At 37.9% G+C, this 17,748-nt stretch overlaps 1 protein-coding gene across 1 annotated transcript in view; it reads left to right on the forward strand.

The window, feature by feature from the left end:
• The window catches only part of LOC137266456 (uncharacterized), a 303,788-nt gene that overhangs the window by 83,253 nt on the left and 202,787 nt on the right, over positions 1–17,748 (forward strand). Inside the window, exons 43-51 of the mRNA XM_067801954.1 lie at positions 4,173–4,330; positions 6,194–6,285; positions 7,758–7,913; positions 9,688–9,859; positions 10,047–10,237; positions 10,562–10,774; positions 10,884–10,998; positions 13,341–13,570; positions 15,048–15,140. Of these exons, the coding sequence (XP_067658055.1) occupies positions 4,173–4,330; positions 6,194–6,285; positions 7,758–7,913; positions 9,688–9,859; positions 10,047–10,237; positions 10,562–10,774; positions 10,884–10,998; positions 13,341–13,570; positions 15,048–15,140 (1,420 nt within the window). The remainder of the gene's footprint in view (positions 1–4,172; positions 4,331–6,193; positions 6,286–7,757; positions 7,914–9,687; positions 9,860–10,046; positions 10,238–10,561; positions 10,775–10,883; positions 10,999–13,340; positions 13,571–15,047; positions 15,141–17,748) is intronic.

Raw genomic sequence — 17,748 nt, forward strand, 5'->3', positions numbered from 1 at the left:
CAAGCTCACTTCAAAGTCCATATCTCGAAAACTATTCGACTGATTTTACTTTTTTCATGCTTCTCAGTAGTTGTATACACAATAGCGGAACTGTGATAGAGACTCATCAAAGGCTTAATTTTTTTATTTTAATTTTTTTCATGTGTTTAGGAGATAAACCTTTTGTGTTTGAAAATCAGAGACATGCTGTACTGAATTGATGGCGAATAAATTTCAATTGGAACCGAATGCACAGCATGTCTCTGATTTTCAAACACACCAGGTTTATCTCCATTCTACCATGACCCACTCAAAATTGAACTGCGTGATCTGGGAAGGGATGAGAGACGAGTTAAACTCATCTGTGAATGGAGTGGTTGGTGCCTTTCATATTTCTTAAACATTTCAACATAAAAAATATTCTGTCTAAAGAAAACAAACAACTGTTTATTCAATGTAATAATGTAATAGCAAAGAGCTTGTTTTTATAATCCCAACTCTACATGACTGAAACCAGCCTATTGTTTTGTTTGCTGTGATACTCTATTCCCTTGGTTACACAACAATTGAATTGTCTGGCCTACTTATTCTCGTGGAAGTACAGTAACGCTTCGGTCTGAAATGTTGGACGAGACAGAGTGTACATTTTGCGAAATTTTGAAATTTGATGTAAAAGTGGAAAATACTTGACTGCATGTCGAATCAGAACCCTCCAGAATCAAAGAATAGATCCTTTTCTGATAGACCTACGATCTGTAACTCATCAAAAACTGTTGATTTTTATGCTCGGTGAGTGTCGATTGTGCTTTCATCTACTTTGTTTCACCCCAGAGTGCGGCAAAAGAGTGACAGTGCTGTTTTGTCAAAATATTTGTACATGTGACTAGCTTGGGATTCCTGGAGACTTCGTTTTCATCATTTGTGGATGGACTGAGGCCAAACGTTTCTCAAAGTGTACGAACATAACAGTGACTGCCTTGTGGGGAGGATGGCAGAGCAGAACTCTGGTGGTTCCCTTTTTCACACATAGATACATGTATTATTGTGACATGATGGAGTATTAACTCGGTGTTTTGCCAAACCGTTATCTTGCCAATTTCCTATTCTAAATGGAAACAAATGTACCATTTTCCAGGTAGGTAAATGTTTACTAACGTTTTGCTGCACAATTTTGATTGGGATGTATTTTGGCAAGGCATACTGATTTATGTGTTAGATATTGTTTGTGTTAGGGACTGTGTATTGTAATTGAAGTGTAACTGTGTATTGTATTGTAATTGAATGTTTTTATAATAGAGGGTATTAGGATGGTGAAATTCCCATTTAATTGTGGAGGAAATATCATATAAGTGTAGTTTGAATAAATGCTTTTTATCAGTTTTCCATCATGTCTGTTGTCTTGATATCAGTCATGTTGGTGGTCAAGCTGAAGTAGTGCGGCAGTGTTGTATATACATGCATTGTGAAGTGCTGTGAAATCAGTCACATGTTCAATCCAAATATTCGAACTGCATATGTGGCAAATTCCCGAGTCAGTGTCAAAATCCATGGAGTTGTTGTTCTTATGACCTGCCATCATTGTAGTCAAATGGAAGTAGTTCTCATAATAAGACTTGTTAATGCGCGGTGAAACAGCCTAAAATCAGATAGTGTCAATCCAGAATTAATACCGCCTGATTTTTCTGAATAACCAATCAGAATCCGGTATTTTCGTGCGTCATGGTAGACATACTACTTGACTGAAGTACCAGAACTACTCGCCTTACTATGCTTGTTCGAACTGAAAGACCAACAACGCAGATTTAAACCTTCACCTTGGCACTTGAATGTCGCTCTACAACATCTCTTCAGTGATGTCTACAAGCTACTGGATTGTACATTGTTTGAATTATTGACACAGAAAAGCCTGTTCCTACTCACCCTAGCAACAGCGGCATGGATGTCAGAAATACATGCTCTGGAGTTAAATCGCACATGACTTGACTCCAGTCATCGTGAGGTTGTACATCTGGGACTGAGATGGGATTTTATTACCACAGTTCAACTTCCTGGACAACTGGACAGACAATTCCACATCGTAGCATTATCTCCAGTCCTCGGGGCTCATGATACACAGGATTTGTCATTATGCCAGGTCAGAGCATTAAAAATAAATCTCAAACATACTAAAACAAGGCCACATTTCAAGCGCCAATTCACCCCAATATCTAGTGAGACACCTACAGAAGTATCCTGCAACACTATTTCAGTATTGAGGAGAGCTGTTACACTGAGGGCCTACAAAGCTGCAGAACTTGAATCTCCAATCCACACAATGTGAGAGCCTTGGCGTCGACATTTGCTATACACAGAAACTGCTTGTTAACAACTTTAATGGAGGGCTGCTTTTGGAAATCAAATACAGTGTTTGCCAATCACTACCTACGTGACATCACCATGGAGGATGTCACTGGCATTCACCAGTTTGCGCCACTTGTTTTACAACAACTAACAGTTCCATAAAAATGCTGAGTTTCACTCACTCTTTTATCACATGACTTGTTGAGACCAAGACGCTCTGCAGAATATAATGTTTGAGAGTCCATGTGCATGCCGTGAACAGGCTGGCACGAGTGATTATGACCCTGTACTGGTAATGAAGATACTTGTTCATCGGAACGATTGTGATTTTATTGAAATCATCCAGATAAGTGAATTTTCGGATATCTGAATCATGGGCCATATGTACAAAGAAACGAACATAGTAGGCATCAGACATATCTTTATTGATTACACATAAATAAATATCAGTGCATACAAATTACAATGTCTCATACCAGTTCATGCTTGCTTGAAAAAAATCAGTCATAGGCTACAAATTGACATGCCTCAAAATTAACTCAGTGTCACCTTGCTATTCGGAGGTAATTAATCACCTCATGCTTCAAAAACTGCTGACTTCTTCCATGTTACGGCACGTGAGGCCCTCGGTAATCGGTAAACATACAGTGCTCAGCCATCCGGATATACGAGACAAACAATGTACATAAATTGATGTTTTGTATGTGAAAATGATGGTACGGTTATGGAAACTGGATTTCCGGATAAGTGAGTAATTTTACAACATTGTGAATTCGTTTTAAGGAATTTTCGTTCGGAAGGCGAGTTTTCCGGATATCTGAGGTTCAGATAAACGGGGCATGACTGAACATGAAGAAGGGTTGTGACTGGTTTTGATTGGAAATCATGACATACAGTCGCTTTAGACACTAGCAGGATGCTAGCTGATCTATATACAGTCAGGTCTCGTTAATCCAACGTCCATTTATCCGACAATGGGCTTACTCCAACGCTTTTGTGGGTAACAAATTGAATACGTGTAACTTTGTCCCTTTTATTTAGTCCGACATCCTCGTTAATCTGACAATTTAATGTGTAACGGATGATGTCAGTTTAACGAGACTTGACTACATGTATCATCAAGTTCCAGTTAATGAATGCTCCAAGAAGTTCAACTGGATGTGATCCACCCATTTCACAGATGAATACTGGAAGAACAGGACTGAACTACCGCAGTTATAGTTCCTGAAAGGAGGGAAGTACTGGACATACTTATATGGCAATCAGCAGAATCTAGCGTGGCCTGACCCACCACCATTTCCGTCAGATGCTGTAAGCATAATGATCATGAGTCAGGATAAGGAAAAATATGCAATATGTAAATTGATATTATATACTTATCCTGACTCATGGTATATTGCCCTCACAACCGGCCCTCTCAGACACGCTGAATTCCCAGTAATTCTTGTGTCAGGCTTATGGTATTTGGAGAGAGTTGCAAGCATGGATGTTCGTGTGACCATAATGGCGGGAAAGGGAGGCTTCTGGTGGGTGAGTGCATTGTATGTCCGCTTCATTTAGAAAGGAATTCAAGGGATTCAAGTGTTCCATGATCTTCACATATGCGGAGGTGATAAGTGTAAAAAGCATGAGTCAGAGTAAGTATAAAATATCAATTTTATTCAGAGAATTACATAATGAGTAAAGAGCATTGTTCCAATATATTGTAGATATTATCTTCATTAGACACAATGAATTCATACATTCAAATAGCATGAAATCACCCAATGACAGGAACCCCGAGTTTCATAAAAGCAATATTGCAAGTGAATACATTTGAAAATTTATTTATCCTGTTGCATGCCTCTTTTCAGAGTGGCTGGAAATATGACACTGTATGGTGGTTACTGTCAGGAGACAGTAAAGAGTGACATGCATGAGTTCTGTGACTGTCTCAATGGTCACAATGACACCTGTGGTAACAGGCTGGACATCATGCCTTGTCCAGGGACTGCAGATACAGAGTTTACAGGTAGCTGGAATCCTGACTGTTGTCTTGCAAATTCATAAGGATTTAGATAAAATTGAATTTACATGGCCAACATACATCATATGACTTTCTTTCACGTAATGATTTGTTTTCTTATGAATGAAGCTTGCGGTTATTGTGTGACAACACTTGTAGGCCATCTGGATCCAGAACCTAAGGGACATATGTAGGGAGTTTGTTGTTCAGCTGAGTGTGTATGTGTCACAGCATTAGCAATATTTATTTTATCAAAGAGAGACTTAGCTTACCTGTTGAATTTTCCTTGGTTGTGTCTTATAAAGTCTACAAAGACAAACAAAAGTAGCATTCTTCCACAAATGACAATGCTTTTCTCATTGCTATTGGTTAAAAATGATCAATGTCCTATTGTCTGTAACAACAAGGATTGAGGACAGTGTTTCTTGTCATGAGTAACAATTACATTACTAACATAGTGAGATATTTATGTGGAGCTTTTGTGTGGCCAAGCAAGTCTGAATTGTTACCCTATGGCCATGCAAGTCTGGATTGTTAACCCATGGCCAAGCAAGCCTGGATTGTTAACCCATGGTCTAGGAAGCCTGGATTGTTAACCCATGGTCTAGGAAGCCTGGATTGGTAACCCATGGTCTAGGAAGCCTGGATTGGTAACCCATGGCTGAGTAGACCTAAGTTGTTAACCCAAAACCTAACAAGCCTGGATTATTCACCTATGGCGTAGCAAATCTGGATTGTTAACCCATGGCCTATCCAGCCTGGATTGTTAACCCATGGCCTGGCAAGCCTGGATTGTTAACCCTTGGCTGAGCAAGCCTCAATCGTTAACCCATGGCTGAGCAAGCCTAGATTGTTAACCCACGGCCTATCATGACTGGATTGTTTACTAATGGCCTATCAAGCCTGGATTGTTAACCCATGGCCTATCATGACTGGATTGTTAACTAATTGCCTATCAAGCCTGGATTGTTAACCAATGGCCTATCATGACTGGATTGTTCACTAATGGCCTATCAAGCCTGGGTTGTTAGCCCGTGGCCTATCATGACTGGATTGTTCACTAATGGCCTATCAAGCCTGGATTGTTAACCCATGGCTTACGCAGTCAAGGCCCACTTGCACAAAGCGATCTTAGTGCTATGACTATCTTAAGCCTATGTTGGAGAATGGGAATTACAATCATTGTAGTGCTAGGATCGCTTTGTGTAAGTGGGCCCTGGATTGTTCACCCATTTGTGCTAAGCTCATCATCCTGAAAAGGATGCATCTGTGAACAGAACATGTTTGTGTGCTGGCAATATTAAGGTTTTCTCATCATCACATCATTGTCAAGTTGAACCATACCCTGACTGAACCTTCTGGTGAACAGTCGATCCTAAATAGAATTTTATCTTTGGATGATGTCTTACTTCCATGATCAAATACTTTCTCTGAGATCGATCCTCTGGGGGACTTTGTGTAAGTGGACAACTGACCCCAATATGATTGGGTCTTGGACTTCGAGCCACATATAGAACCACAGATGTGATTGCATCTGTGTGAGGAAAATTGTATTCTGCTTGAGTTTATTATCCCAAAGAAATTGAGGTTGTATCAACACGAGGCCACCTTTCTTTGGTTAAAACATATACATGTATATTAAGAACTTTAAAAGCCTGGTAATAGTTCATGCTCAAAAATTGATCTTACTGTTAGGTGTGATCCTTGCTGTTACTCTAACTGTTCTTAGCACTGGCAGTTATAGTCAGCAAAGTGAAGAAATATGTGTTAAACATGGCAGTTAAAACTCAATTTCATTTGGTTTCTTCACACCCTGTGGCTTGCCATAAAGCTGGATGTACTCTTGTATGCTCCACTGTATTACTCCAGATGTGACCAGTTACATGAGCTTCCCAAGAGCTTCCAGATGTGATGACTCAGCAACTTCCATCTTCCAGTATGACACAGACTTCCAGGCACAGGTTAGACATGGACGTTACAGTATCAACCACAAACACAATGAAACAAATTTAGGGAGCATGGTGGGTGAGCTATAAAAGGTTTCATGCTAGTAAGCACAAGGTGCCTGGATGAATAATCCTACTTGTGACCAGATGTAAAACTGTTGGAGATAACATTACTTCAGGCTCATTCAGTGTTGTCACAACCCCTACTGTACAGAACACAACCCTGTGCCCTTGAAAGAACCCACTCATCTGATGGTAGGTGAGTAGATGGTGGACAAAAGAGCACATGCAGACAACCTAGTTGCAAGTGAAGTCACATGTCACCCAGCTGCAAATGGATTACCTTGTAAAGATGTGGTATTTCATAACTCACTGTGCCTAACAGGCTGCATGAGTTGAATACTCCCCAAGGAGTTGAGTTGGTTGAAAAGAATGCTAGAAAAGAAGGCATTCCATGATCAAGGTAACACTCCAGTTGCTTGAACATTTGTACTAGTTGTGTGGATATGATGGACACCAAAATAAATATCCTATAATGATAATAATAATAACTAGCAATGTATCATTTCTGTCAGTTAGGCTTGTTTGTTTGTAAATCCCATGCTAACTAGGCAGTTTGGCTGGCTAGAAATATGGCCATTTTTAGAGACAGTCCATTATTCAATTGTTTTATTCAGCATATGTAGCCTCCAGTCCATATACAGATGATACAACAGCAGGTTGGATTTTGTACAGTACAAACGTGGATGTCTCAAACTTAGTGCGTATTAAACATGATGTTGTAGCTTAATAATAACGTTTGGGTTAATAAGTTTATATCACAGGATGTGCAGGCAAACGGTATCGTTTGAGATCATACACTGAGCATCATAACATGAAGTTCATCTACAATAATGGCTAGCTTACACACTTTCCACATCTGTGGTGCCCTTATTACATTATATTATCACCCATATACAGATGATATAACCAGCAGGTTGAGATTTGCATGTTGCAACAATTGACATCTCAAACATAGTGCATAGTGAACATAAAGTGGCAGCTTTAAAATAACGTTTGTATCACTAGATGCCATTAAGTTAATAAAACTAGATTTATATTATAGGCTGTATACACAGATGGTAGGTATTTAGTTCTTAAGACAAAATGGAATTGATCTTCAATCCTGGCTAAGTTACACATTTTACACAGTCGTAATATTCTCATTACGTTATGATATCGCCCAAGTTCAACTTGTAATCTAGCCAAGCCAATTCACACTTTCATCAGTTCACGACAGTATAAGGAACATTCACCATGTGATAAATACACTTCCGGTTGTAAGTTCAGTTTCAAAGAAGCATAAGAGTCATATCTGCTACTACACTGCAAACTAGATTTCCATTCCTGAGTTAAAATATTTTTAACCTCAGTCCATTAGAATGTATGATGATCTGCAATGTTGATGACATCAGTGTAAGACTAATCTGTGGACTCTATACCCCTAGATGTATGAATGGCCAACTGCTTCAAACAGAACAGAGTCTGATGTTCAAGAAAGTTGTCAGTCAGTCATCAATGGTTCAGATGTGCTGGCCCGTTGTGCAGAGCTTCTTCCATCTTACTTTGACTGGGCTATGCACCTCTGTGTTCAGAGAGTAAAGGTAATTAGATTGTCTTGATTCACTTCTTCCCATATGGTACTATCATCAAAAGCAGTGATTGCTGCAATCAACACAGAGAATATTAATACTTACTTTATGCTCCAAAACAGGCCTCAACCTGGCATCTTGGGTGAGGAGTGATCAGGGTGCCATGTGTTTTTCACACATCTGCTGGTGTTTGATGTAATGTCAGGTGACCAAGGCATCGATGTATTTAACTGATATGCCTATAACATGCTTGCAGTTGTTTCTGTCATGAAAGTCTGTATAAAATCATGTTCAGAATATTTTGTATTATTCTGGCTGCTCTGAACAGTCCTCTGCTTTATCTAAACAGATAAAATGTGACACTGCCTCATAAATAAAAATGCAGCACAACCAAATTATGATACATCTCATGATTCTTTTTTACTGTATTGTTTCAAATTGCAAAATTAATCTGCTGAAGCGCTTCACAGAGATAAAAGCAGGTACAAATATTGTGAGGTGTCCATTTACGAATGCATTTACTCAAACCCAATAATATTTGCCTTTTGTGCTGTGCTATTTCTGTATGAAATATTATGGAGCTAAAGTTGAGATATCTGTGAAAGTTCTATTTGATGCTGGTTGTTTCCATATGTACCCTCCTGTAACATTGGAAATCCAAATATCACATGTTTAATTAAATGAACCAAGACTATGAGAATGTGTATCTGATTTACTCGTAGTCATTTTTATAGTGAGTGAGTGAGTTTCATTTTACACAGCACTCAGCAATATTCCAGCTATGTGACGGTGGTCTTAAATAATTGATCTGGACCAGACAATCCAGTGATCAACTGCATGAATATTGATCTGTGCAACTGAGAACCAATGACATGTATCAACCAAGTCAGCGAGTCTGATCACCATATCCCATTAGTTGCCTCTTACGACAAGCATAGTCACCTTTATCATCATTTTTATAACTTCTTTGGGTAGCATACTAGAATTTGAGAAGTACTATATAGAACAAACTTTATGGAGGACAGCTTCTTTTATTTGTGAGTGCGACATTTCGATTCAGGTGACAACAGTACAAGAATCTGTATTGAAACGTTGTACTCATGAATAGAGGAAGTTGTCGATAAAGTTTGTTCTGTTATAGCATTTTTATAGTGTTCCAAAATCTCTACAAAAACGGAGAGCACCAATGAAAAACACAACTTACGTTTATTGTATGACTACAGTGGTTTATAAAATGTAGGTCAGCATTTTTTACAGGTAGAAAGGTCAACACTGGTCCGACAAAATGACACTCAGACATCAAAACTATGTAGGACAAAATTTAATCCCTGTCGTCAATATTCATTATTTATTTGTAGGTCAGGTCTGCTCTCACAAATGATTGCAGGACACTGTTAACAAATATGAGCATAGGTAATGGTGGTTGCAAATGTGATTAACTGACAATTGGTCAGGAAAGGGGTCATACCTCTTAATGGCCTCAGATGTCACCTGACCATATAGTCTGCTTTGTCAAACAGGAGCAAAACTATCACTACACAATACCATTTAGAAAGTTTTATATTTGGAATTACAGAGGAGCAAAGACAACAATTCAATGATCATATGTATTTAATATGAGAAGAGGAACAAATTGTAATGACCATTAGACAGACAGAATTGACCCATCTAGGATAAATTGACATTCCAGAAATTTCAACATGAATTTGTCCAAATTGTATGTAGTAAGCTAAACACATGGTCAGACCAGGTTGCATACAAATTTGAGTGTATAAACTGCTTGTAGATGACAGACAGTAATGACTGGGGAGCTGTGTCCAGACTGACCTTGCTAGATGGCTGCCTGTGGGAGGCAGAGAGAAACATTGCTCTGTGGGTGGAAGTGGGTGGTGTCCTGCGACCTGACCCTGCCTTCATCACTTCTCTGTGTGCTGTAGACTGTGCTGCCAGTAGTCGATGTAAGTACTGTCATGGTACACCTACATATTAACTGGTTACACTGTTAACAACTGTTGACAACTGCTTGCATCTTCTGACGCACTGATTGAGACATTGTGCTTCTGACACACTGTTCGAGACAACTTATTGCACCTTCTGACATGCTGTTGAAAGTAATTGCTTGGACCTTCTGACTTACTTCTACAGGCAACTGCTCATGTCCAGATGGATATGGAGGATCAGCATGTGATCTACGTATAGACGAAGCTCCATCTATCCGAGATGTTGCAGGCAATGGATTGTGTGATGTGTCTGAGACACAGTGTAGCAGCATCACAATTGTTGGGGGCCCATTTGCTGCCTCCACTGACCTAGTGTGTCGTTTACAGAGGATACAAGTTAGTAACTTTCAATTATTACAGTCACTAAATGTGATCGATACAGCTACATCATGTTTCTTACATGTCATTTAGATGCTGATGTGATGAAGAGGAACACTTATTATGGATATACATTTCAGTGTACGTCCAAACCTTTATCAAGCAAATGACCATTTGCATTTGCTTGATATTAACAGTGTTAGATACTATTTATAGAAATTTGCATTTTTATTTTGAAATTGTTCAGCATTAGTGTTTTTGTTTAATTTATGAACTAAATATAGTTTTAAAAGTTTGCGTTTTTTCAGTTTTGGTGTCAATTATGCCATCTCTTTAACGTAGATAACCGAGGGCTCCTACAGACAGATGGGGGAGAATGTCACAGTTGCAGCAGTGCTAGTAACACCCAACCAAGTTGTGTGTCCTCTTCCAGCAGTTGATAGTTACATTGTTACTATCAGCAACAATAACATCATCTTTAGTGGAAGCATTGTCTACACAATCTACCACTCTAAATGCCATGACTGTGAAAGTGCTGGGACGTGCTCCCTGAAGGTAATCCATTCCATTACATCAGCTCTTGTCTCAGATACTGACTTGACATCAATGCAGTGACTAGTACATGATGTATGTAGGGGTAATCAACCTGACCTGTTGTTTACAGATAAATACCTGCTTCATTGATAACCAGTGCTACGTGTATGGGGACAAGAAGCCAGACAACGATACACTAGTGTGTAACCCTTTTGAGAACTACCGAAGTTGGAGTCCAGTCAGAGGTGAGGCAAACTATAAGTTATGCATCAACCAGTTAGGGATGAAGTTTACAAATGGATTCTTGATAGATTAACCAGTGTAGGGTTCACTTGTAATAAGTAAGATCTTAATGTTTGAGTGTTCTTTGAAGGAGATGTCTAAGGTATTTAAAAGAATGGACAGTTTGTAAATGTTTTGATATTGAATTCATACAAAGGGATTTTCTTTTTACACTTTTTCACCATAAAAAGCATTAATCTACTAGTTTCCTCACCAAAACTGTACAGATATCACTAGTAACAATTTTATTGTGTTTGGTTTATCGATTCAAATTTTTCACATTTACCTATAGAGTTCATTTTCCTCCATAAACTCACCATGCAAGGTTGATGTGATTGCACCAATTTCACATGGTTTTGGCACAGGTGTATGGTTCGTGCCCACTATTTTAACCCACTGGATGCCAGAGGAATTTATATCTCTGACCTCCTCTTTAAACCTTGTTGACTTTAAAAACAAATGTAGTTCACTTTTGTGGGAAATTCCTTCTCCTGTGGCATCCTCCACTATCACTGTAAGGAAAGCAGGTGTATTCACAAGTAATCTTGCCATGTTATAGACCACTTTGGTGTAAATTTTTAAGCATAAAGAACAAATATTAACTTGGAGAATAAAGCTGACGTTGGAGAAATTGAGAATATCAGCATGCAGGTGGCAGAATGTTCCAGATTACTTGCATTTCAGTGAACATGCCATGTTGTGAAAATTGGTATCTGGTAGTATCATCATGCATCAACATTGTTTTACATGTTAGGTATTTTCCTTGGGCAGAAAGTTTATGGTTAAAAGGGCACTTGGTCAATCTCTCCTGCTGCTTACAGCTGCAGTTATAAACAGGCTTTACATATGTTTTGCATTTACCTTCAGTAAAGTGATGTCATGGGTATGTTTTGCATATACCTTCAGTAAAGTGATGTCATGGGTATGTTTTGCATATACCTTCAGTAAAGTGATGTCATGGGTATGTTTTGCATATACCTTCAGTAAAGTGATGTCATGGGTATGTTTTGCATTTACCTTCAGTAAAGTGATGTCATGGGTATGTTTTGCATCGGGGCTAGACTGACTGTAAAGTTAGCATCAGTCTCATTTGGGTATATGGGCTATAACAACCAGAAACCAAAGCCCCCATAATTGCATAACATTTCAACACTAATATTGAGCTTTCAGTTTGAGGAATATCAGTATATTTTCAAACATTATATTTTTTAACTTAGCCTGAAGTTGTGTTTTGCTTGATTTTTCACTATACACTTTTTGTTCAATGAAAACAAGATAAAGACTCGTGGCTTTTTAGAGATGTGATATAACAGATTACTGAGATCTTAATTAAATGTTTCTAATGCCAACAGTAATCAAAACATGTTATCGTGATGATAGCGAGTTATTTCAGTTTGTGTTATAGAAGTGATATAGCTGTTGATTAAACTGACCCTGTTAAGTCAGTGGCTCTGGATTAGTACTTGTATCAGCTCATCTTAAAGCTATCCTACTTTCATGGCAAATGAAGTTGTGGAGTCAAACAGAACTCTCATCATTGTCTACCAAGGTGCAGTAGACATTTGCCACTACTCACCCCTTTTTGTAACTACCAAGAATACTTGTCATGTACTTGGCAAGGTTTTACATGCAAGTTCAAACAAGTGGTAGACATCACATACACTTAGTATGAACTCTTCAGTTTGTGATGCATGTATATTGTAAAGTAATTTTTTTATGCTTACTGCAGTGAAGATAAAATGTCATTGTAATTGCCTTTTAGGGAAGAAAAGAAATCTCATTTCTGAAATCATTTGTAGAAATATATATACATTTGGAAATGTAAGGTGAACAAATCCTCATCATTATAGTTGTTTAAAACACATTACAAACAATTTATAGACATGTCAGATCCGTTTCTTTCTAATGGAAAAGTTGACCCTTTCTGATATTGTTTGTTTCCAAGTGTAGTTGTTTTTAGCCTGCATTACCCATCATGCTGTTTATGTTTAACTTTTAACCAACTTGGTCAAATTGCTATCTGTGTAGTTCAACAGCTCCAAACACTTATCATTACCAGCTGGTCATGTCTTATTTTGTGATGTTGTTGCTTACATTGCTTTCTAAACATCTGTCAAGGAAGTCAGGAATCCTGCAGTACAAAATGACAGAAAAATATGACTAAGGTTAACAGTATCATAAGTAAGTTATGGTAATGTGCCCTCACTCATAATGTATAATTATTTTTGTAAAAACATATTTCCAGTCAGTTATAGTATGTGTTTGTGGGGTCATACACTGCCTATCATGCCCTTTGATGTTGCAGAATACCCTTACTTGCGTTCAGTACCGAGTCTGACAACCAGCTACAACGCAACAACTGAGGTGTTCATGTTCCACTGTAGTTTCGACTTTAGTGAGCGTGTTGATGTCACTTACTCCCTCATCTGGTATCATAATAATGATGTTTTGAGCAATGTCACTATTGAGGATGCCAATGTTACATCGTATGAAAAGGATGTTGCTGATATAAATCAGCTTGCTTTTAATTCAAAGGTGAGATAATGTCACTGGGACACATACTGCTGTGTAAAGTTTAGGAGAATTACCAGTCTTTTCTTACTGTCATGTAGCAAAGAAATGTGAAAAAAGTATTAACATTGTCTTTCCAATTACACCCCCACGTTACCCTTTCTTTACTTGTTAATACATGTCTTTCCAATTACACCCCCACGTTACCCTTTCTTTACTTGTTAATACATGTCTTTCCAATTACACCCCCACGTTACCCTTTCTCTACTTGTTAATACATGTCTTTCCAATGACGCCCTCACTTTACCTTTTCTGTACATGTTAATATATGTCTTTCCAATGACACACCCACTTTACCTTTTCTGTACTTGTTAATATAAGAATGTTGTGCCCATTTAGACTGAAATATAGAGCATGTAGCCAGAATCACCACTTTATGTCGATAACACAGCATCAAATCCTGTCACCAGCCTGTATGATTTTTTATACATTTGGAAATGTGACAAATGTTGAGATATATGTGGGATGGTTTCATATGATTCATCTTGAGATATATGTGGGATGGTTTCATATGATTCATCTTGAGATATATGTGGGATGGTTTCATATGATTCATCTTGAGATATATGTGGGATGGTTTCATATGATTCATCTTGAGATGTATGTGGGATGGTTTCATGTGATACATCGTGATATCATCCTAAATACCTGTGAATTGGCCTTTAGCAACCCGTGCTTGCCATAGGAAGCAACTAATGGGATCAGATGTTTAGGCTTGCTTACTTGGTTGGTACATGTCATCAGTCCCCTGTTGAGCAGATTGATGCTCATGCTGTTGATCATTGGATTGCCTAGTCTATACTTGATTATTTACAGATCGCCACCATATAGCTGGAATATTGCTGAGTGCAGCATAAAACTCACATGTTCATCATCCTAAATATACAAATCATAAGTCTTAAAGATTAAGAAGATTTGTAGTTTCTAAAAGTGTACAACTCAGTTATGCTAGTGATAAGTACACCTTTCATTGAACTCCATTTACTTATCACTCACTTTATCTGTATTGAGGGTTGGGGGTTTGGTAGCCTTGTGGTTAAAGTGTTCCATTTGCCAGATGGGTACTCAGCTCACTCACTCACTCTTACTATTGGAGGATCAGTTTAGTTATAACACTTTAGGAAGCAATGAATTCATTTGAGATCATTAATCATAATTAATGATGTTATACATGCATACTTTGTAGCATAGTTTATTGACAAGTTCAAGAGTTTTACTTGTCAAATGATTTGGACACACAGGTAATGATGTGCCATTTCCTTAGCAAATTATGACAAATGTTTTAAAATTAAGATATGGTTATTGAAGTTAGTTGTGACTCATGTTTTGTCAGTGACAAAATGCCTATTATTCATGTGTGTTATCATGACCCTTGTTGAAATATCAAAATAATTGTTACACAGTCTATGACAAATGCACCACTGGAAATCTTATGTTCCAGATAACCTGTGGTGTAAGTGCCTGTTTTCCAAGAAACTGTTCCAGCACAGTCAGTCCACCAAAGATCAGTCCAGAATTCATTGCTGGACTCCAGGTAAAGACTCAGCAGTTCATCATCATGTCATTGTCTCCTTACCTCCTGTCACCAATCAGTTCAAGACAACATTGTTTGATTCTGTCATTGTGTCTCATACACAACCCTCCCTACAGAAGACGACATAGTCCAATGATGTCATTGTGTCCATACTTAAAGGGGCACTAATGCGGAGCAATTTCCGTGGACTGGTGTAAACTTTTGTTATTGTTTTTCTCCCGTGTGTACCCGGATGATATCCCAGAATTCGTGACCGGTTCGTGACTTCTGCTGCGCAGTTCTTGTGCGCAATCGATAGTTTAATTATAGACAGATCAACTAAGGTGAAGTCATTTTTACTTCATTACAAATGTATTGTGAAAACAAATGAAACACTTTGAAGGTTAATCATCTGCCAGTGGTAGAAATAGTAAAAAACTATTAGGACGGAAAAATAGCGAAGCCAATGTACGTCTCTATATATTGTCTCATAACCCTAATTAGTTTATTGTATATTTGTATGATTTTGAAAATTACTAAAAGAACACACGGTCTGCTTACATTTCTAACATGACAGCAACATTTATACATTGTATCAGGGATACCCTACCTCTATATAGGCTCCCTGATTGTATAGATTGCCAATGTGGATCCTATTTCACATACATACGCGATCTAGTGTGTGTTTTCTGTCATATAGATTCTGCTGAATGCTACACCAAATAAATTAAAACAAAATGCAAATAATGAATGTAAAGCAGACTAATTTTATAGCAACAATGTCAGGATACTACCTTGTTCAGGAATGTATTCATCAATATCCACATAAAAGAAATAGTCCATTCATCTGCAGCTGGTAAATAATCCTGCATTGCGTTGTGTGTCTTACAACAGTCTAATTTGCGAAAAAGTAACACATCGTTTCATGTCTTTCACATTGGCGAAAAACTGATAAACCTCTCATTGGTCACACCTGGCAACTAATTGTAGGATGTCCGCCATTCTAAGTAATTTAGTTAACCAATAATGAACAATCAATCAATCAACGCAAGGGTGGTTAATTCTTTGAAGGGAGGATGTTGTTTTTACACTCGCACTTTACGACAGGGTGTAGTCAGTATGAATTAGTACATCTACACAAACTGACAAATCCGCTAGAAGATAAAAGTAATTAATTAATCAGTGTGTTATCGGTTAATCCTTTGATCGATGTTTGTTTTTGTAAATCAGCTGATAAATCCTCTTGCATCACTTACATGCACATATTACATAACATACAATACATTTGCCATTACAGACCTTAATTTATAATGTTGAGTATTTACACCAGACAGAAGAAATGCCAAAAGGGAACTTTTGTTGAATAACCGAAGTGATGGTACCACTAATTATACCTGTTATAAATTCATTAACTGTCCATCAAAAGAATGATGACAAATAACACGTGTAGGTTTACACCATCAAACACGAGATACAGCAAGGAAGATGTAATCTCTGTGTCGCATGCAACCTGAAAACACTTATGGGCCGAAACTGTTTTGAGGATACAAACGGAACTTCGTTACATACGGAATACATACTGGCATTTGCTCTGTACTTGGGTAAATAGGTGTAATAAGTTGGGTTTTTTACGTAAGAAAATTTTCAGATTTCTCTACCAATGGCAAAGTCATCGTTTTTAGTTTACGAATTCAAATAAATCAACTCTGTTATTTTATTATCATAAATAATAAACCAGGGTAACTACCTACCATAGCTACCAAAATTTACGTATGATATTTGCTATCACAGCTGAACTAATACTCAAAACTACCTAAATATGAAGCTTTGCAATCTTTGGACTGAAACAAGTGGCTTGCTACGTGTCTGTAGACATCATATTTTCACGCAACATGATTAAATATCGACGATAGAAACAGGATCAAATTGGATCAGTTTTGCTGGGATATTTTGTTACGATCAGACAAGGAATACCATGGATATTTTTAAATAATGGCATATGATGGGCATCCGGCCTCTTGACTGTTTAGGTGAAGAAATTGTGCTAGTATGGACAGGAGCCCAGTCCCTTTGTCCGTCACGGTCTAGGGAGCGGCCGCTGACCAATTTGCAGTTTGGTTTCGTAATTAGACCGTTGGCGAGAAACATTATTCGCTCCGCATCAGTGCCCCTTTAACTCTCCCTATAGAAGACGACATAGTATGATCATGTCATTGTGTCAATACTTAACTCTCTCAACAGAAGACGACATAGTTTGATCATGTCATTGTCTTCATACTTTACTCTCCTTACATAAACCTAAAGTGTGCTTCTCACTATATATTGTTGTCACTATATCTCTTGTTTTCCCGGAATAACCACATTTGAGATTTTTGTTTTTGGAGTTACAGGTTTTACTTTTCGTTAGTAAGACCGCTTCCCAGGGTTTACTTTTCCTAACTGTATATGAACATCAATATTCAAATGGTACATGAGTGTTTGAAATCAATTGAAAAATATCGTTCAAGATTACACCAGACTGATGAAGGTGGAAGGGTTAAATTATAGTTACAGTCATAAACTGATTACACATGCTTCAGTTATTGTTATGTAACTTCATTAAATGATCATCTACATTGTAATGACCCAT

This window comes from Haliotis asinina, chromosome 15, assembly GCF_037392515.1.
Source record: "Haliotis asinina isolate JCU_RB_2024 chromosome 15, JCU_Hal_asi_v2, whole genome shotgun sequence".
NCBI classification, from domain to species: domain Eukaryota; kingdom Metazoa; phylum Mollusca; class Gastropoda; order Lepetellida; family Haliotidae; genus Haliotis; species Haliotis asinina.